This window comes from Lepisosteus platostomus, chromosome 17 (assembly GCF_059453375.1).
Source record: "Lepisosteus platostomus isolate fLepPlt1 chromosome 17, fLepPlt1.hap1, whole genome shotgun sequence".
In the NCBI taxonomy this organism is placed as follows: domain Eukaryota; kingdom Metazoa; phylum Chordata; class Actinopteri; order Semionotiformes; family Lepisosteidae; genus Lepisosteus; species Lepisosteus platostomus.
The window spans coordinates 21,821,061-21,842,766 of NC_142627.1; the positions used below are offsets into that span (position 1 = coordinate 21,821,061).

Below are 21,706 nucleotides of genomic sequence, written 5' to 3' on the forward strand. Positions count from 1 at the left end.
AGATCATGAAGGTGAAAACTACTGTACTACAGCTTAGGTTCTAAACAGTATAGAATAAGGAAACAAATACATTTTAATACAATTTATTAAACAGATTTAGCAAAGCATACATACGCAGAGTATGACACGCCAAGGATGGAGATTGCGGCCACTTGGAGAGAAAGCATCGAGTTCACTCGCACGCCACAGCTCCCTACCAGGCGTGAAGCCCTCAAAGCCATTCAAATAAAAGCTGTTCTTTTCACATGCTTTCCCTCAAGTTCTTGTAATACTGCTATGGTCAAAACATACAGCTTCATTACTCTAAGTGCGCATTACAAAAGCGACAGAAGCCATTTTGAAGCAGAAAACGTTTGCTGCATTCTCTCTCGTAATGTTAAGGACACTTGTAAAGATCAAATTGGTGGTATTTCAGATTCTAAGTGCACATGTACTGACACCTACACGTGCAGTGAAAGTTTTTGGCCTATCAAGATACAGGAATTTATTTTATCTGCAGTTTTAGCACAAAAGCTTTATAGATATAAATTCAAGTATACTAACTGCATTGACATGTAATAACCCTCAAAAGACTTTGCTGGTGGTGGCATGTAGCACTTCAACTACAGCAGGGTTACTGCAGTTAAAGACTTCTTAATAATGATGACATTTTCAAAGCAAAAAAACCCTACCACATTACAGATATCTAATCAAGTATAAGGTCTATACAATAGTTAAAAATTCTCAAGTTTAAAAACCCATCCTGGGTTTTCAGAAAGTAATCCACCCTGACAGCTTTAAGTCTAAACCTAAATCTGGATTTTGAAGCATTAAAAAAAAAACTTGAATCTTTGCAGTACTTGAACACATTTGTTTTTTTAGTGTAAAATAAGCCAATTGCATCATACTCTGATGACAAATCTTTAGAGCATAGTTAAATGGTTTGCTAAAATAGGAGGGTTATGAAAGCACTGAGATTTACCTGTATGAGTCACAACGAAGGTGCAACGAGAATATGGTCTTGCACACAAACTACACTCAACCATGCCTGATAACCCCAGACTGGCGAATGCACATTTTTAAACACTTAAATAAGAAATGGAATAGTTTAAACAGTTTAAATGTTTTTATCCCCCATTAAAAAAAAAAAAAAACATTTACACTAGGAGCTGTCTTTTCAAGATTTAAAATGGTTTTGGAACAGGCCATCCCTTTCCCTGAAGCAGAGCACAGGGGTCTAATCCCAATTCACCTTCACCTCACAGATACCACTCCTGGCCATCCAGTGAACTAAACATCTGGAGCTCAATACAGAGACCCCCCTCCCACCCCTGTCACCTTGTCCATGCTGGACCCTAGAACTCACTGTCACTACAAGGAGATGCACAAGGAATTAAAAGCGCAGAATTTCTTATTTTCAAGAGCCTACAGCAGATTTAGACTGTGGGCTAGGCCACAGGGTAATACATGGCTCAAACCATTCCAACCCTTTTTACTCAAGGGATTGTACCCCGTGATAAAAACAGCATCCGATGCCAAATAATTTGGTCTGTTCTTTAAGTTAAAACGTATATACATACAAATATATGACATTATTCTTTCGCTCTTCTTGTGAATGGTTGTCATATTGCCGACAGAGGAAAGTCCCGTTCAGGATTTAAGAAAGAAACCCCTTTCTGTGGTCTCATTTTGAAAAGCTAAAAGGAAACAAGATGTACACTGGAATTTGTATACATATACACATATTTATAGCAGGATACATAAAAAAAGACATTGCTGCTGTTGCAGGACAGGGTGAGAGCAGTCTGGGGCTTTGATGGCATCAGGATTCAGTGAAGAGTTCACTCCTGCTTGATCTCTCCCTTCAGCTTTCTCTTCACACGAGAGTAGGGACTCAGAGTGTCATCCATGATAAAATCATACAGTACTTTCACCCAGGAGGTGTAGTGTGGCAGGTCATCGTAGTACTCAGCTGCAATCTTCTTCACCTGATGAGGAGAGCAGCAACATTTACAATCCAGGCCAACCATCATGGACAGCGAGGAAAGCACCAGCACTCCCCTGAAAGCCTGCAGTTCACCAGGTTTTCATTTTCAGTTTGACAATCCCTAAAAGCCAGTTTTCAACACCTTTTAAGCTTACACTCGGAAAACTAAATTCCTTAAGCATGCTTTCGAAGCTACCAGAGCCAGTTAGGAATGCTATCAGGTCTGTTTGGTCAGAGGAATTAACCTCCTCAAACATCCGACTACTGAAACTACTCTCAAACAAGTTTTTTTTTTTTAAATGGTGAATGTGTCCAGGAAATTAGCAACACTTGCATTTTTACAACCCCCCCCTGCTTTCACGAACAAGACCATTACAGGCTTTAACACTGCTAAACCGCGCATGAACACGCTTCTCCACAGAGCGCCAGTTATTCTGAAGAAACTGTCAACCTTATATCCAATCCCTCCCTTCCGGCACTTTTACCAACACGTAACTCATCAAACCAGACGTCCCGTGTAGTCAGCAGCACCCTCCCTGCCAGCCTAGCTGTTCAAAGCTTAAATCGGTTCCTGAAATCAAACCCTTCCAACTAGACACCGCCACTTATTTCAAAAGCCCGACTCCCCACCTCAGCAGAGCGGGAGAAAGGACGCGCTTCCCAGGGAACCTACCTGAGGCAGCCTGCGTCCGGGGATGCTGGGGAAGTCGTGGTGCTCGTTGTGGTAGCCCACGTTGAAGGTGAGCAGGTTGAGGGAGCCGTAGTAGGAGTAGGTCTCGTGACCCTTGAGGAACATGTAGTGCTCGGCGATGAAGTGGCCGGAGATGGGGTGCAGGCCCATGCCCAGCATCGAGCCAGCCAGCATGTACACCAGGGGCTTGATGCCCCACAGGTAATACAGGCCTGCGTCGAAGGCCACCTGCACGGCCAGGTTGATGATCTCCAGGCGGCTGACGGGCTTGGGGTTGATGCAGAGCGGGCGGACGGCGTAGAAGAGGGGCTGCAGGATGATCCAGACGAACTTGCGGAAACGCGTGCAGAAGAACCAGCCCTCGAAGGCGGTGGGGATGTCCACGTCGATGCCGTCGCCGCCCAGGTAGCGGTGGTGGTCCAGGTGGTACCTCTTGAAGAAGGCAGAATAAGGGAGGCCAATGGGCAGGTTGGCGAAGATGGCAAACCAGCGGTTCCACATGGCCCGGTTGTTGCCGAAGGCCGTGTTGTGGGAGATTTCGTGGATGGCCAGCGTCATGGAGTGGTTGATGCAGCTGCCGAAAGCGTAAGTCCAGAACAGCACCCACTTCCAGTCCAGGTCTTTGACCAGGTAGAACGCCAGGAACTGGACCAGCAACATCATGCACACGATCCACTTGATCCTGGGGTCAGGGCCCATGAGGGACTTGATCTCCGGGTACTTCGCTGGTAAGAGAGTCAGGAAAGAAAGTAAGCAAAAACCCCAAATGTCGTAACTTTAGAAAAATGTTATGGGAGTGCTGAGACACTACAAAATACAAATTTACGACCAATTAGGAGTTTTGGCACATGACCCCCGATTCTTAAAAGCCGGGGTCTTAATATAGAAGCTTCAGGCCAATTCCTTCTGTCACTTCATTTCAGCACAAATGGCATTTCTCCCACCGCCACAGCAAAAGAAGCAAATTCATCTTCCAAATTCCCAGACCTTTCAAGGGAAGAGCATCTCTATTCGTATCAAAAAGCCTCTTATTCTTTCACAGCATTTCAGATTCATGATGCAGTTTGATCCATCCACGGGTCCACTGTAAATGTGGAATATATTCCATAAGGCCTTTATTCCGGCATGGAACCCACAGCACCCGTATCCTGCTCATTCTCACTGTCTCACGCTGCTTCTGCTGCACTTCCTGCCAGCGCTGCCCTTATTTTCATTAACTTATCTTGTTCTGATGCTTACCACATGTAAAGTCTGGATGTGCAGAAAGATGTCCTGGATAAGGGCATCTGCTAAGCAAATATTTAAATCTACACTTCTTCCCTGTAGTACTGCATCAATGAAAAGTACCAACTCAAGCCTGATCCTTTAAAAGATTTTGATCACGATAGCTGCTAGACACAGATATGCTAATTAATGTAAGTAATGACAACCACATTTAATCTTTAAGCTAGTCTATGTCTCTTATTCGAACAGAACTAATTAAGTGTTATTTGAATTGAACAAAAACACACCTATTTTACTATAAGTAAAAAAAAACTAACGAAAATCCAACAAATGGATAAAATGCATTTAATTTCTGGCTTTGACTAATTAACAGACAAAAAGGAGTGCTCATTTCTTATCTGATGCAACGGGAAAGTCTTCCTTATGTTTTAAAACTTTGTTAACTCTACACTCACAGGGTGAAAAAGAACACAGCAGATGTGCCCAATAGTACAAGAACTCTGAATTAGCCAAAAGACATTCCCAGTTTGTGTGACAAAAGTGGAATTTCTCCATTCTTTACATGCAGAAATCCAGGTCAGCTCAACTTCCTCACTTGTTGGAGCAGGTCATGTAACAGACTGAAGTGAATGACAATCCCCTCAGGCTTTCAGAGGTAGGGCAGTCCAGGAAAATCAGAAAGACCTTGTAAAAATGTGCCTTATAGTAATGGGGGATGGCACAAATCAGCTTGGTACAGAACCCATGCTGCCAGCCACTATCCAAGGCATCAACCACTGCCGCTCTTAGCCTGGCAGGGGCTGACCATGCCATCACAGACTTCTGTGCCTGATGGGCGAGGCAGAGGAGACCAGCCGACTGAGAACAGACCATGGAGACCTCTAACACAGAGGTTAGAGACCCTGAGTAATACATTAGAATAAAAAAAATCCACGAACTGCCAGAGGTTTGTACTTTAGTTACAAGTTTAATATTTATTCAATGCTTGTCCAGCTCATTTTGCTGCTTTCACCTCTTGAGATTTTACTGCACACGTATGTCGTGTAGAATTGCTGTTTTTAAAGTTTTCCTCATCAACATTTCTCAGGCAATTTTTTTTTTTTTTTTTTTTTTTTACAACTCACTGCTGCCGTTCAGAAAATCTGACTAGCGAACTAAGTGAGGGAATGTTGGGTTTAATTTACATCAATGCAACAGCCTTAAAAAAATGTTTTCTTTCACACAAATTTGCAAAAAGCCCAAGTTGTCAGCTTATTTGTAAGAGAATACAATATTACGGAGGACTGTGCTAACATCCAAAGTCAGGTTTTTGCATGTGCCCTGCTGTGGTCTGGTTCCAGAACGGGGTTTGAAATGGTGCGAGGAGCTCTGCGTGACTGCAGGCTCGCCGCAGCCCGACCAGCACAGGACTGCGAGCAGAAGAGACCAGGGGCGGAGCTCAGCTAGCGGTAAGAATTCCCCTCCGACTGCATTTCAGCACAGAGACAGATCAAGTCGGTCTTGTTCGGCACAGCTAACAACCCTGTGTCAGAACAACGCTGGGAAAGCTCAGCCATCCGACGCAGTAGGTGTTCTCGAAACACAGCCTTCATTCGCCAACTGAGCGGGACAGGCCCATACAACACCAGAGGTGTCCAGCGATGAGAATTCTCCAGAAAGCCCCGCTTCAGCTTCATGGGGCAAATCCTTTGCATAAAGTAAACTAAAACAACTCATACGTCTTCTATTTACATTCAGATCGTGTCGCCGATAGATTAAAATAACATTACTCAACTTCAATATCAGGCTGGCAGGAGTCCAGGGGATTGCAGAACATATTGTTCTGTAGACAAGTGATCCAAACTCTTCAAAGAGCAAAACAAACAGTCTGGTCAACTGTAGCAAATTCTTCTCAAGATCGTGTTGACCTTGCACAAAACTCGCAGGAGCAGGTTTATTATGTGAATGTTTGCACGTTAAATGTCTTTAAATACCTGTATGATGACAAAGGATTATACACCTGAGCAATTCAAAGTCCCCATGTCCTGTTTATTTGATAAACCATTTCCCTCAGCACCACTGATGCTTCCAATTAAAGGATCGTTAATCTTTAAATCACACCATAAAAATTAACCCCTTTAAAACATAAGACAGCACAAACCCTTTTGTCAATACATTTTGGAGATGGAAACAATAGTTTTCTTTCTAATCCAAGATTTTTGAGGTCACCACTTTGCACCTAGAAAGAGGTAGAACCTAAAATGGCCAATTTCCTCCTGAGAGGGGTTTCAGATCAGTCGAGATATAAAAGGTCTGTAGTCATCCAAGTCCAGGAGAAACAAACTGGCAACAGGCAACAGAATAACTCCCTGAGCTGGCCTCACAGACATACAATTACCTTAAGCGTTCCCCATGCAAGGAAAAAAATACAGATGTCAAAGCAAGAAGACTAAGACAATATCAATGTAATAGGATCACATTATTGTGGATCGCTGTGGACTTTGATTAACCACAAAGACCCAGATCCTTGGGTTTCAGCAAGATTAACATTTTGCAACCCATTACTGACTGTCTCCAGCCATCGTCAGAAAGCTGCTTCTTCCTCGGGAGATCCGCAAGAAGCCGGCACCTGTCCCAGAAGCACAGGGTAGAAGAAGATGCCAGAGACTGGACAGGACACCAGACCGCTGCAGGACTCGCGCACAGGGTCCACTCAGATACCAGTTCCCCACGCAGTGCCAAGGCCAGCTGGTGCTGCCACTGCAGGAGAACTCAAAGGGTGCAGAGAGGTGTAAAGCACAATCAAACAGGATTGTTGTTCCTTTCGTGCAATATTTAAATAGATTTGTCTGAGTATGCAAACCAGCGCAGTGTGGTTACCTCTTTGCATCAATACCGACTTCTCATCTCCCTTGTCTTAGAACAAGGCACACTGCTGGTCAGAGTCTAACCCAGGCTGCAGGAGTTGGCAGAAACTTAACACACCCCCTTCCCCCTGCAGTTGAGGCAATATGCTTCACCAGGCCCGATAATGTTCGAGGCGAGAGGGTTTATCAGCACTAGACGACAATGGCTTCTCAGTGTAAAGCCACTGCAAACAGCAGCACTGAATCAAAGCCATGGAAATCAAATGACTTAAATCTGTAAAATCGGCCACCCCTTAAACATCAAGCCTGCAAATAAAAAAAAGCACTTGAATATTCAGAAATCAGCAGTATATTCATGCATTGCATGGGGTTAAAAGCCGGGCGCCTTACTAAAAATATTTTTTCCATACATGTTTTATTAAAACAAATTTCAAAGCCAAGGACAAGACTGCACCAATTCTGTCAACACAGTTGTTGTCTAGGAACACTAACCTTTACAGTGTTTTATACACAATCTGGGAGAACTGACACTTACTTTAAGTGACCATGACAGGAATAAACTGTATTAGACCAGTTCCATTCAAACCTTATTTTAAGATGCCCCCCCTAATATTTACAGCACTCAAGGTTTTGTACAAAGGTGGGTTTTACCTTTGGAAAACGTATCTGAGTCTTTAACGAGCTCGCTTTAAACCCAGCAAAGTCCAATGACTACAGTGGTTAATGCTCAATTTTAACCAAAAGTTTCAACATCATGGTTGCCAACAGCGGCACACAGGAGGAACCTAATGCAAATTCTTGTGCGTGTGCGTCACTAAGCCCTGAGGAGCAGGAAAGCGCCCATCGCAGTACGAGATTGCTCGACTGGGTTTTGGCTAAATAAAAATAAAAACCACTCAAATAAAAGAACACTGAACCACACAAACGTGACTTTAACAAAAACCCTAATGCAGTGATGGGGGAAACGGAATAACCGTTTACTTGTGCGCTTTTTAAAAGCCTTCGGTCTGCGGGCTACGTGTTCAACCCAGATCGTGAGCCGCCCAGCCCAGCACGACTCCGGGCAGGATACAGCTCCGCAATGGGAGGAAACACGCGTGGACTGTGGTCTCCGATCATCATTTTCAACGCATAAGAGCAGCTGGAGACCTGGAATGGTCCTGGACCTCGATGGCGGTCGCTGCTAACGGTTTCTTCCCCAGCCTGTAGCCCTAGGTGTGGGCGCTACGCCCCTGAAGAGAGCACAAACAGGGCCCAGACCTCAAGCGCGGCCGGCCGGCCCCGATGCCCCTGACCGCCCGGCAGGCTCAGGTCATGAAACGGCGATGGCCAGGAACGGCCCACAAGCTGCTCTTTTCACATTAAAAACCCTTAAAACGCTTCCGGCGTCTTGGTGATCAAACTGGAGCTGCTCCTCGCGGTCCTGACATTGACAGGACCCGTCAGAGCTCCGAGGCGCGGCGGGGTGACGACTTCTTGTTGTTGTTGTTTTTTTTTTAAATAAAATTGGCGACAACGACCAGGTTAAACCGCATGTTTATTTTAAGGTCTAAACCTCTCCAAAAAGGGAGTCTCAGCGCGTCTCGACACTAACCCGAGGCCTGTGTAAGCGGCGGGCCCCACCAGGAGGGAGCGGCCTCAGCCTCCGGCCGGACTAACGGTCCGCGGAGCCCGGCGGGGGACTCAGCCGCTGCCCGGCCCCCCCACAGACGGGGTCACCTCGGCGACCACGGCCGCCGGGGGAGCGCACACCCACCGCGGCGGCGGCGTCATTTCTATACAACAAGCGCGACGCTAAAATCACTAAACCCCACCGGGTCCCTGCGTCGTCCAGCCCGTCTCTGCCCACACGGGACCGGCGAGAGACTTGAGCCCGGTTTAGCCACGAAAGCAATAAAAAGCGAGAGAGAGAGAGACCGGACCCCCCCCGGGCTAGCGCGCCTCGGCTCACCCAGGATCTCCTTCCTGCGGTCGGCGTGCGGCTGGTCCGTGTAGACCCACTCGTAGTCGTCCCGGGCCACTCGGTTCCCCATCTCCCCGCCTCGACGTGCAGGTTCTGCCCCGATTCCAGCGGCGGCTGTCGCGGACACTGTTCGCCCAGGCTACCCTACCCAGACAGCCGGCACACGCAGACAGGCTACAGGCTACAGGACGGCAGGACTGCGGCGCCGCCGCTCGCTCGCCCCGATCCCACCCGCGGCGCCACGGGGGGGGTGGGGGTGGAGCTGAGCCGTCACGCCACGGCTCCCGTCCCGCAAGGTCGCCGAGCTCAGGGGGGAGGGGGAAAAAACACTTTCCAGTTCTGCTCTCCCCACTATATGAACACACATGCATACAGCTTAAATGTATTTTTCACACTCCCCCCTCTCTCTTTTCTCACGGAGGCATTTTACCTTCCCGTCTCTCATTAATGCGTCAGACCACAGCCGTGACGTCACGAGTTGGTCCTACTCCCTCTCCATGTTGGTAAGGTCGAGCAGCGTCCTCAGGCAGAAAGGCAGCGATCCTCATTAATTATTTATTTGCTTGCTTGCTTGCTTCGGGGAATAGGTAGTGTTTTTACACAGGTGACTGGTAATCCGCAATACCTCACTTGCCTGGTGTGTGTGTGTGTGTGTAAACTCGTTGGGAAGTAACCAAAATTAATTGGCACACGCTGCATTCTTCCTCTGTTACAGTGTCGTCAGATGTCATGAGATTGAACAATTGTTTACGTTAACAAGCAGCATAAAAGAGGCGCGGGCTTTTCAACAATACGTTAATGTGTCTGTTTAATTATACCAATAGGGATTTTGCACCGTTCTGCTGCCCACATGTAGGAAACCAGCTAACTGGCAAGGTGTTGCTTTAATTGAGGCTGGGTGTTACAGCACTGGAGAGGCTTCTGGGAATTGTTGCAGCTTGTTCATAGTCTCAGTGTGTCAAACGACAATGCGTATTTGCTCAAATAAAAAATGATTTTAGAAGACATTTGCCATGACATTTTTATAGGGAGTGGTGTTGTTAAATCTAGATTCAGGAAACAATTATCTCAATGACACAACACGAGAAATTACATGTTTACACTGCACAATACTCACAGCTCTGACATTTACGTTAAGACATAAAATACACTGCTTGGGCAAGAAGAAAATAATCTGTTTTTCTAAATTCTTCAAAAAATAAAGGTATGAGGTACTATTTCTGAAAACAAAAACAATGGTTTATATATAAACAAGAATGATAACATTCTTAGGTAAGGATTTATATATAAACAAGATGGACAATAAACAGAGGAAGGATGGCTATGTTACTACTGTAGATGGTTTACCTATAAACATGATGATGAATGTTGGTCAACCCCTTTGTTTTTTGAAAGGCATGAATGAGAAATAATTTCATTTTTGATGGCAGTTGATTTTTTGGTCCCTTTTCTAAATTGTATTCCTTTTTTTCCCCAAGCTTTGAGTTAGAACACTTTGCTGCCGAGTCACCATCTGGGTTTGAATCCAGAACCGGATGTGATTGAAGCCGGTACCCTGGTTTCTTTCGAGAAACAGCTGGATGAGATCCTTGTCTCAGTTAGACAGCCCCCTCTGGTTTGTAACCTTTCTCCTGTTATTTCATGAATATCCACTGTGTTTATACGTAGCGCTTTGAAATGGTCTTCAGAGCCTTGGACAGTTTTCACAAGTAGCTTTCCAAACACCTCAAGAAGGAGTCTGCAAAAACAATTAAAATACCTATAATATCTCTGTGTGCAGTAGGCATGGTGATTAGCATTGCAGGCTCGCAGTGCTGGAGCTCTGGGTTATATTCCTGAAGTGCCACCTGTGAGGAGTTTGCTTGGGGTTAATTCCAAGTACTCCACTTTCATCCCACAGTCCTAAAGCATACGGCCCTGGTGAGTTCGTCTGCACCAGTGTCTGTGTGAGCCCTGTGATGGACTGGCATCCTGTTGCTTGCCCAGATAGGCTCTATCCCATGACCCCGAGTTAGATGAAGCAGTTAAAAAACGGATGGATTCATTCTAAGCTCAGTCATTAAGAAGTGGAAGGCTTCTCAGTCAGCCAGTTAAGAGCAAAACTTAGCATTTCCTGATGGACCCCAGATGATATTTTAGATTCCCGCAAGAATCTGAAGTGACCGTTCTCATGTTCCCCAAACTATACGGTTTAGAAGTCGGAGTCTGTAACCTTAATTAAAAGGCAGAAACTGCTCCTGCTTACAGAGGAACACACATGTGTAATGTGTTTGAGAGAAACAACAATTTTATCATAAGAATATATAAGAATAAGAATCATAAGAATATCATAAATAATCTAACATATCAACAACCATCAACTAAAATGTTATCCATTTCCTTTATGAATCATTAGTTTAAATTCTTTCCTAAATGGCAACCATCAGCAGATGACAGAGGATCATGGTTTTTAATCTATATGAAAGTGTGAATTAATGGCTCCATGGCAGACAGACCCTTAAGGTTAGCATGTGAATAAATGATAAGGATGAGCTTTCGTATCTTTCCAACCAAGACAATTGTTCTTAAGGGTGTCGCTGAGTTGTGGTTAAAACGAGCAGCCTGCAGGGTGGACATCTGTGCGGAGTTTTAAATATACAAACCAGTTTTAAAGCTGCTGTTTACGTAACCTTTTTGCATGTAATTAAGTTCTGTGAGAAAGCAATGCTCTCCTCTAAGAAACCAATTTTATCACCAGCTAACTCTGAACCACCCACTAAATAATTCAAATTCAACTTTTCTACAGAAAAAGCTCACAGTGCCAAATGCAATTATAACTTTAGGTTCTTTCTCGTTAATCTTTGCAGTAGTCACTTTTAGTAGTCTTAATACATTGCAGTGATCTAGGTAATAATGATTTCCTTCAGTCACCGGTTCTTTATTGTACATTAATGCTCAGAGTACAAGTTGCATCATCTAATAAACCCAGTCTATTAAAATCTGTAATAGTCTTTTGGACAACATCTTCTGTCTACCTCATTTGAAAAAGGAATTATAGATGTATGGTTCTATGTCATTAGACCTCCAACTGTTAGTACTTTAAAAATATTCTTATGTACAGTACTGTCTACCAGCTAGCCCAATTACAAAATCCAAAATGATACCTTTAAATAAATAAATTGCAATAATTAACTTAGCAGCATACATAGGTTTCACTTAGCTCAGTGCATCATAGTCATGGAAAAGGAGCAGCACTGTTTTTGGACACAACCAACTACCAGGTAACCCTGTATAAACTGGAAAAAAGGAGCACCTGCAAGAATGTGTCAGCAAAGCCTAAAAATGTGAAAAAACTGTGCTTTTTTTTCTACCGCTGCTCTAAAACGGCACAAGTAAAAAGTCCTTCCAATATTCCCAAGTAGTTATGTCCAAGCTCTCAGTAATCTGAACAAAATGGGAATACAGCAGATAAGTTATCTGGGAGTGAGTGGTACAGAGCTCACCTACTTCAATTAGGTCTTTGGAGAATTTTGTGAATGTGCAGGAGTTATATAGCAAGAATCGGTAATCTGTAACAGAAACAGCTCAGGATCAGGGCACAGTATTTATCCCTTCAGTTACAATATTTAAAACAGACTACAAGGTGCTGGCTTTTACTTCTGTATTGAAACTTTGGTGCAACGGTATAAGCAGATGAAAACCGAAAACGAAGATCAAAACGATAGGAGGCCAGACAAGCAGGATGAAAGAATATCCAAAAGACATTTAAAAATACTGTAACATTAGCCTCTTTTAATATAATGATTTATTTAACAATAATGTGTGCAACAAACCATTGGTTAACCAAAAACAGGTCATTTACAAGATTCTTCTTCTTACATACATGAAATAATTCACAATCTAAACTTTGAATACATAAAGATTACAGTACAGTCATTTCTAAACATGAGACGCAGTCTCTTATATTAAGCCACAAGCTCTAATAGTCCCGTGTTCAGCCACACTCCGTATCAGTGTGCATCTATGCGTGTGTGTTTATACTCTCCACTTACAGTTAGTGTCAGTGGTTACTCCCATTAAAATATCTCACAGCCTGAAGGGCAGAAACCACATCACTTTACACATATTAAGTGGATGTTTTCTTCCAACCTTTAAAGTCAGGAGTCTCTTTTGGCAAGCAGTGATCCACCCTGGCTAACGCAAATTTCAAACCAAGGGATTTTAGAAGATTACCTGCATGGCAACGCCAAGCACTGCTTCCTGAACCATGACCTGAATTAATGTTCTCATCCCTACGAAAGGAAGAGTTAGGGAGAGGAAAGAAAAACATGATTTTATCCCCTTCCTCCTCATAAAAACTGAACATGAGAACAGGAATTATATGGTCCTTATATTAAAAAATAATAATTTGGCAAATCTACATTTCTTTAAGGTTATTATATTTCATGCAATTTGCAGCCTTGCTTGAAAAATCACAAGTCATGAACGGCATCTCTTGAACGAAATAATAAAACGAGTCAGAATGAACTACTAGCATTGCACATAGGGACAGTGCTTTAGGCACTATAGAAATCAGCACCTCACTGAAGCTATGCTGACGAGATTAAAAAAGGGAGTGTGAACATTCTTGTTAGCAGACAGTGCTGGAGCTGGTTCTTCAGACTCGACTGTACTGTGCACATCGCTTCCCGACAATGTGTTCTGATATATCTGTAAAATATCAATTATATTTTCAGGCTAAAGCAGGATCTGATGAATTGGTAACAGTCTTGACGAACCACCTAAAAGTCCTAAATAACATTCTTTCCATTTCTTTTGTGCTGGCCAGACAGAAATAGTCATAACCCACAATACGTCAGAAATAGAAATGTGCCATTTCTCCAGCCACAGAACAGTCTCACAGTAGAACACAAATCTGGTTTGGTTCAACGACCAAAGTCTCTGTAAAATGACAAGCCGATCATTTCCAAGCTCCAAACCAATGAAAGGAGCTTTACAATCAAACACCTTGCAGTACTGCGATGACAAACAGCAGCAAACGTATTTCCAAGTCCAGATGTACAATAGCATGACTGCCATCAGGGAGAAATAGAGTGGATCTGGACACTTTCATGTCAGGATCTCTTACTCACAAACTCCAGGATAATTTATTTCAATACAGTTACACTATTGTAACTTACTGAGATGTCAGGAAGGCAGTGATATCCAAGAAATGGCAGAGAAAACTAAAACCGTGCGTTGGCATTCCATAAAATGTATTCATTTACGTACTATAAAAAAAGGTAAATGGATGAAATGACTTAATTCGTTCCAAACCTGTCAGGATTGGTATCGGTGGGAAGTCACTCTTTGTGGGAAAAACGATGATCATGCAGTTATGCTTTGAGTAGCTGGCCACACCTATGGCACCCACCCTGCCAGAGCTGCCACCCTGCCACTGCTTCCATAGCAGAGCCGGGATAGTAGGTGGCCGTTTAGCACGGAGAACGGAGGCAATATCCTCATGTGGCAGACAAGCGGGGAGTTTAAATAGAAGATAGTTCTTCTGACTAATTCACTGCAAGAGATAAAGCACGGTGTCACCAGCCTGTCCCAGCCTGCTCATCAGCGGGACGTGGAAATGCACCGAGCGGGGCAAAGGGCAGGAGTGTATGGGCACACGGCCGATAAAAACGGCACTCCTCCAACCAGCTGGGCAAGACAGAGGCCGAGTCCCAGACTGACCCAATGCCTGGGCGCAACCAACACCAGCCACCACGAGTGCTGCTCTGGGATGGCGAGGCCACTGACTGGCATAAAAAAGGGAAAAGGAATACACCTCCAGAGTGGAGACATCCACAGCACAACCCGGGGTCAACATGCTCCAGGTCTCATTTCTCCGTGCTGAGCCGGACGCCACACGGAGGCCTTTCCGAAAGACGAAGAAACACCTTGTGCCGAATGAGTGGGGCTCAAAGCAGTTCTCATCTACAGATAAAAATCAACACCGAATGAAATCACAGGGACCTGTCTGAAAACACAGGGAAAACGAAAATATTCAGCACAGCTCTCCGCAGGTCTGCTAATTAACATCAGAAACAACACCTGCCTTACTTTTCTTTTTTTAGAATTGTGAACAGGCCTTGGTTACACAAGGAGGAGAAAAACTTTACCCCCTTAATTTATGCACCACAAAATCTGTTTTCAGCTCTCGCGTGTGTTGCTGTGAATAACTTTCACAGCAGGGGTCTTCGGAATTAATATAAAAAACGGCTAAAAAAACATTGCGAAAAATGTTACCTTAGACATTAAGAGATCTATACTGTATATTTACATATACACACACATAGCAGGATGAATCTCTGTTACCAGGGTGACAGTCCTGTTATGTTCAGGGTGAGGTGTGGGTTCAAGATGCAGCAGAAAATGTCAGAAAATGCTGTGGTTTCACTTTCTGCTTACGAATGAACAAACCTACAGTAGCGACAGAGGCCAAGGTAGATTTGACATTATCTTGTACTTAAATACTATTCTTGACTATATAAATCTTGATTAAAATGAATTGATGTAAATTCATTTCAAGACCTTCAGCTTTTTAATAGCCTGGTTTGTGCGTTACAGGAAAATCTCAAAATAAATTTCTTTAATGTCTACTCCTGGACGTCTGCTACGGTATTGTCAATCACATATAGGACCCTGCTGGCTTCAGAACACTAACTGCAAGGAGTTCCCTGGAATGAATCGATCAAATCTAAAAAAAAAATCTGATAACTGGAGACCAAGTTCATGCCTGGAGGTGGAAGAATAAATATGCTAAAAATTTAAATAATTCCCTACATCTGCAGCCACATGGTGACTGGCAAACCCCCACAGTTCCACACTTTTATGAGAGAGCTCTCCGATTTTTCCAACCACCAGTAAAGCGATTTTAACGCGGCTTGTTCAGGCAAGCAGAATGACTCTCTTTGGCTGGATATATTTCTGAAGTCATTCGCCGTCAATGGCTACATCTAGACATCGCTACTTCCCCGTCTCCTCTCTGCTGTGTCAGGACTAGGCGGTGGTCTGGGCGCTGGTTTAAAATGAATACGATACCCTAGCAGTCGGCAGCATCCCAATCCCCAGGCGCTGGGGCAAATCCCATGAGCGTGCCAGAGGGACGGACGGGGTGGCCAAAGAGGAGAGGGCAACCAGCTGGCGGAAAACAGAGAAGCCCCCTCCCACGCCCCTCACCCACTCTACAGACGACAACGGAAAAGAAAAAAAAACAGGGGGGACGACAAAAAAAAAAAAAGCACGAGCTCCCTTTTATTTTTTGCTGCGGAGACGCTTGGACTGGCGAGGGGAGTCCGGCGCCTTCCTGGCTCGCTTGCAGGGTATCTCGGCGCCCCCCGGCACCGCCGCCCGGCCGCCCCCGCCCCCCACAGCGCTCTCCATCAGTTCGCGGAGCTTGTGCTCCAGCTCGGCCAGCCGGGCGTTCTGCTCCCCGATCACCTGCGTCTGCTCCAGCAGCTTCTGCTCCTGGTCCTGCAGCTGCTTCTGCTGCTCCAGCTGCTTGGCGCGCACCTCCGAGATCTCCCGCCGCAGCGCCGTCATGGCCGCCCCGTTCACCTTCACCTGCTGCTGCACCTTGGTCATCTCCGAGCGCGACGGCGTGTTCTTGGCCAGGAGGGACATGGTGGTCAGGGAGGTGGAGGGGCCTGCGACTAGAGGGGGAGGGAGAGACAGGGCGTGAGGGCAGAGCCAGGGAGGAAAGGCTCATGGATTGCTCTCAGGAAACAGATCCGGCAGGAAAAGCAAGTGCAAGACTTCTGGTCAGTGGTAATTACTCATGCAAATGCCTCACAAGTTATTCAGAAATATCGCTTGACTATGCCCTATGCTATCACTAACTGTGGCTGAAAAGCTGATCGACACATTTGTGTTCTCTCGAATTGACTACTGTAATGCTCTACTCGCTGGGGTATCTAAATCTACTTTGAACAAACTGCAGTATGTCCAAAATTCAGCAGCCAGAATCCTGACCAGGTCTAGTGCAAGTGATCACATTACTCCTATCCTGGAGTCCTTGCACTGGCTTCCTGTCAAATTCCGTGGTGACTTTAAAATCCTCTTGCTCACCTATAAGGCTCTGCATGGCTTGGCACCTCAATACCTGTCTGAACTATTAGCACCCTACTCCCCACCTCGCAACCATCGCTCTTCAAATTCTGCTCTCCTTACTGTCCCCCAAGCTCGTCTACACTCTGTGGGTGACAGGGCCTTCTCCTGTTATGCCCCCAAGCTCTGGAACTCCCTGCCCAAGGATATCAGAGAGTCGCCTTCTCTAAACTCATTCCAGACTCAAAACCTTCTTCTTTAGCAAAGCCTTTACTTTACTGTTCCATTCTTCACCCCTCTGCTTTTCTTAGTACCACCATCCTCATTCTCCTCTGTATATTGTAATTGTTTTATCTTTACATTCTGTAAAACACTTTGAGAGGCCACCTTTAAAGGCGCTATATAAATTAAAGTTTATTATTATTATTATTTAACCCACTTCTGCAACAAGCTTAAGCAACACCCTGCCTGGTCTTTGACCAGCGACACACTGAGCCCCCTTCCGCTGCTCCGCGCTGTGACTGCCCTGAGGCATGGGACACTGTCTTTGACTGGGCCGGGCCGGGCCGGGCTTCCAAGCCGAGGACGGTACCTGGGGTGGAGCCGATGAGGCGGCCCGAGAGATCTGCTCCGGGGAGCTTCTTCTTGAGGATGGGGACGATTTTCTCGTCGAAGTACTCCATGGCCATGGAGGAGATGTCCCGCAGCTCCTGCAGCACCTCGTGCGCCCGCTGCGGGGCCCGCGTGGAGTTCACGTAGCGCAGCACGCGGTAGATCTCGTCGATCACCTGCCGACACGGCAAAGCACAGCCACGGGTCAGAGAGCGGAGCAGAGGCCAAACCATTCCGGCTGCCGGTCTCCGCACATGAGGAAAAAAAACAGCCCTGGGCGTATTGCACCGGCTCTTAATCATCCTTCGGCTGTCCTTGCTAATACTTCACTACAGCGCCATCTGGTGGGCAGGTCCTGAAGTGGGTGAAGATCTAATTGAAGGAGGTTTGCAATCCGTTTTTATCTTTGTTATACAGGTCACATTACGCTGACAAGTATAACTTTGTAATTGACAGTAGACTTGTACTACAACACAATTTTAGCACTAAACAGAAGTATGAGCAAAAACGCAGAGGTGAGAATTAATGTGAGCCTGGAGGGCTCCGGAGCCTAAACCAGCAGGCACAAGGTGCAGGGCAAGACTACACCCTGGAGGGGTGCGCTGCCTGGCCCTCACTGCCTGGCCTCTGCTCTGCCATGCGCACAGAGCGGGAAGTGTCTTACCTTTCCAGGGATAAAGCAGCAGAGGTTGGAGTCGACGTACTTCATGAAGGTCATGTTGAGCAAGGAGAGGCGGGTTTCCACAGCCGCGAGGATGTCCGCGTGGCGAGCCAGCGAGTGGTTCCTCCGTTCCGACTCCCGCCTGGAAACCACAGAATCGTATGTCTTTCTACTGAACACTGGGCCTCGGCTCAGCCAGAGGCAAGAGAGAAACCATCAACACCTGGGAGAAAATACAGCCACTGGGATTTCCCATGTGGCCGCACACAATTGACTGAACCTTGCCAGAGGGATTGCCTCTTGGCTCTCAGCGCCCCCTTGTGGCCTCTCAGGTAGTAACAGCTGAGTGGGGGGGGGCATACCTCCCTTCTAATTGGCACCGGGTCTCCAGGATGGGGCCGTGTGGCCCATGATGTGTAAAATGACACCTGATGCAAGCTCAACAGCACAAATTAGGTTTTTCTTTGTCGCCCCAACAGAACATATTTAATATTTTATCTTCAAAAGGCTCTTATTTATTCCAGCAAGGAAACCTGTTCAATTCACTGACGGAAAACACTGCGGTTAAACAAGATACATGTTCATGGAAGAGAAGGGGGATTTCTGCAACACCATCTTCTGATTTAGGTCTAGTAAGGCTTCAGGCCATCTAAAGATCCATTAGTTGCCACAGGCAATTAAACCATCCAACAACAAAATACAACAACATCCCTGCCTTCATCTGATACACATCCCTGCAGTAATGGAAAATTCCGTAGCAAAAACGCTACCCACACTATTTCAGAACCCCTTCCTCTCTTGGCGCAGCTATGTAAAAATCTCTGCATGATCTAGTTCAGAATCATGCAGCCCAAGCTGTGCTCAAAGAAATATATTTAAAAAAGGATGAAGCTCATAATATTTTCACTGCTATTACAGTATACAAGTCACAAAATATTTAGAACACTTCTGCAAATCACATTAAAGTACTTAGCCAGTGCTGACATAATTGGGTTAGTCTCATTAAATTATTTGCAATTCTACTCTGGAAATGTCACTCCCTCATCAAATATTTATGTATTCCGCACCGAGGGTGTGCATTTCACTAGTAAACAACGATCCACTTCCACTCCGCTGGTTACAGGCAATGAAGACTGAACTACTGACACAGAAGCGCTTATTCACCCTCATCTGAGATTACACTGGGAATTCTGGAAACGTTACAACAAACCAAAACCAACCTGAAATATACATCACAGATTTTCACACAAAAGCATCTTTATGCAAAATTTAACAATCTCCAAAAACTAAATACCACTTGACTATATATTTGAGTTTTGTAGTCTATATATATTATATTGTGAAAGCATAGTGTACTTAAGAGACCCTCCCTCCTTTAAAAATGTGTTCCAAAATGCAATAGGTTTAAATTTCAATTTAAAGATACAGTTGAATTGTGGCGCAGACTGTAGACAGAGATACCGGCACACACCTGGGCAGCTGGGCTTTCACCTGTTTCTGGCACAAACTGTGGTATCGTTCCACTTTTAGGAAGCCCTGGTTAAGCATGCGCTGGCAGATCATGTCCATCCGCTTGCAAACCTAAGACAACACAAGAAAACCAGACGGCCATTAGACAACACAAGAAAACCAGACGGCCATTAGACAACACAAGAAAGGCTGAGAAGCAAAAGGAAGTTAAATACGATCTGGACTCCATAGGATATGATAACAATGCAGAGAAGGGGAATGCTTCATTGCCAGGCTGAAAGAACCAAACCTTATTAGTCTCAACAGCGAAGACTGTACAAGTACTGAAGATCCTCAAAGGCGCTGACCAAGTCAAAGAAGTGGACATGAAGGAAACACGAACCAGAGCACACAGGTGGATACCAAAGATAAGAGTAAGCCTGAGATTAGGAGGAACTTTATGCAAAGGGTACGTATGGCACAAGTTACCCAGCCCAGATTCTGGAAGCCATATCCTGGTTTCCTTCAGGAAAGAGCTGGATGACATCCTTGGATGAATAAGATATTCATTGGATGAACTACCCAATAGGGTAGATAGGCCAAAAGGCCTCCCCCTAGTTTTTAACCATTCTTCTTGTAACTTCAATATAGGGCTACAACAATCCAAGTAAGATGATGAATCATGAACTCTGACCCCTCAACCCTGACTTTTCTTTCAACCTTTTTTGGCTCAAAAGGCTGTACCGTTTCACATTGGTCCTAAATGTTTCATTCTCTCATCCTGCCTATTCTCTGTCAGATCAGATAGCTCCCTGCCCCAGTGACCCTGGAGCTGTATGCAGGGGGGAGACTGGGTGAGGGTCTAAGCAGTTTCAGGGTGTGACCGGGAGCTGAGGGTAAGGACAGCTGGTCCAGAGAGATCAGTGTGCTTAAGCCATCTGCTGAAAAGACATGTGCAATTTCGGATTACCTTGGAAGACCAAGATTGATTCTTAGCAAGGACATTTCAATATCAGAAACCTGACTACTACTTACAGAAACCGCCATTCCCTTTGGCTCAGCTTTGAATACATCAATCCATATAGGGCAAGGTGAAAATCTCTCAGGTTGCTTCATGTAACAGCCAAAACAGCTACCTCTCATCACTCTGAAAGGCTGGAAGGCTTTTTCTAAGATTCCATTTAAGATGGAATGTAAGATTAAATATACGGCATGACATCCATGCACCTTTAGATATATTTATAGAATTTATTCATCTAGAAATGTGATGATAAGAGATGCTCTCAGAGTATTACCGATATTTCTAACATTATCTCGCACAAATATAACGCAAATTAATTAACTCCACCATAAATTGACAGTGTCAGACTAGACCAGGTCGGAATTCTTCAGAAAAGCGTTTGCATTTTCACGGCATAAGCAAAAAAAACACCCCCGACGAGGTAGGACTATATTAAAAGGTAGATTTTGACTAAAGCTCATAGCTCTTCATAATAAAGCAGTTTAATATTTCAAAAACACTGAGGGGGAGTTGTATTTCCTGCCACATTCGCTTCAACAGAACAACGGTAGGGACACGTTACTTATTTTCAGCTAATTTAAAAGTAGCTGGGCTCCAAAAAAACTCGTTTAGTCCGAGTTCCGTCAACCGCTGGGCCTTGCTGCTACCAGCGGGATTTTTTATACGCGCTAAACTTTTATGTCATAATCAAATGCATGATTTTGTTATCTACGAAAACCTGAAAACGTTACAAAAACAAAACAGCCAACACAGTCCCCACTGACGATCCGAGTTTTTTTGTTCCGTCTCACCAGGCGAAGCAGGCTGATTTCGTCGTAAGACAGGAAATTAAGGATGGTCTCAATCGCCACAATGGGAAGACCCAGCAGCGGGTTGTTCTGATGAGGCTGGTCCGGCGGAGGAGTCGACAGTCTTGGGGAAACTGACCCGGATTCCAGCGCTCCGACACCTCCATCCACTCTGTCTTCCACGGCCGCCATCTTCGTCTACTGAGGAATCAAGGAAGTGACGTGCAGGATGGGCAAACTAATGGAGGAAGTGCTTTCCCATGCTATCATACTCAATAGAAATGGTGAGGAAGCCATCTTTATTCCTGGCACTTTGTGTAACTTATTTTACCTTTTTATGATGCTACTTGATAAAATTTCGATTTCATTTTGTTTTCAAAGACTGTTAACAGGATGTTGTTGTATTTCAATAACATACATTTCACTA

The 21,706-nt window shown here is 45.0% G+C and overlaps 2 protein-coding genes across 4 annotated transcripts; both read right to left on the reverse strand.

Annotated features, from left to right (window-relative positions):
- Nucleotides 1-67: 67 nt before the first annotated feature.
- Nucleotides 68-9,102, reverse strand: degs1 (delta(4)-desaturase, sphingolipid 1). 2 transcript variants are annotated; one of them, XM_088609700.1, is made up of 3 exons: nt 8,679-9,102; nt 2,640-3,382; nt 68-1,967 (listed from the first exon to the last, which is right to left on the reverse strand). In XM_088609700.1, exons 1-3 carry the CDS (start codon nt 8,758-8,760, stop codon nt 1,821-1,823), a joined length of 972 nt encoding a protein of 323 aa, XP_088465826.1. In that variant the 5' UTR covers nt 8,761-9,102; the 3' UTR covers nt 68-1,820. The 2 variants fall into 2 exon arrangements, with proteins under 2 accessions (XP_088465826.1, XP_088465827.1); XM_088609701.1 differs by lacking the exon at nt 8,679-9,102 and adding an exon at nt 8,322-8,567.
- Nucleotides 9,103-12,441: 3,339 nt separating this feature from the next.
- Nucleotides 12,442-21,528, reverse strand: fbxo28 (F-box protein 28). 2 transcript variants are annotated; one of them, XM_088609697.1, is made up of 5 exons: nt 21,419-21,528; nt 19,493-19,602; nt 18,025-18,163; nt 17,341-17,536; nt 12,442-16,354 (listed from the first exon to the last, which is right to left on the reverse strand). In XM_088609697.1, exons 2-5 carry the CDS (start codon nt 19,588-19,590, stop codon nt 15,957-15,959), a joined length of 831 nt encoding a protein of 276 aa, XP_088465823.1. In that variant the 5' UTR covers nt 19,591-19,602; nt 21,419-21,528; the 3' UTR covers nt 12,442-15,956. The 2 variants fall into 2 exon arrangements, with proteins under 2 accessions (XP_088465823.1, XP_088465822.1); XM_088609696.1 differs by having other exon boundaries at nt 21,283-21,509.
- Nucleotides 21,529-21,706: the final 178 nt, after the last annotated feature.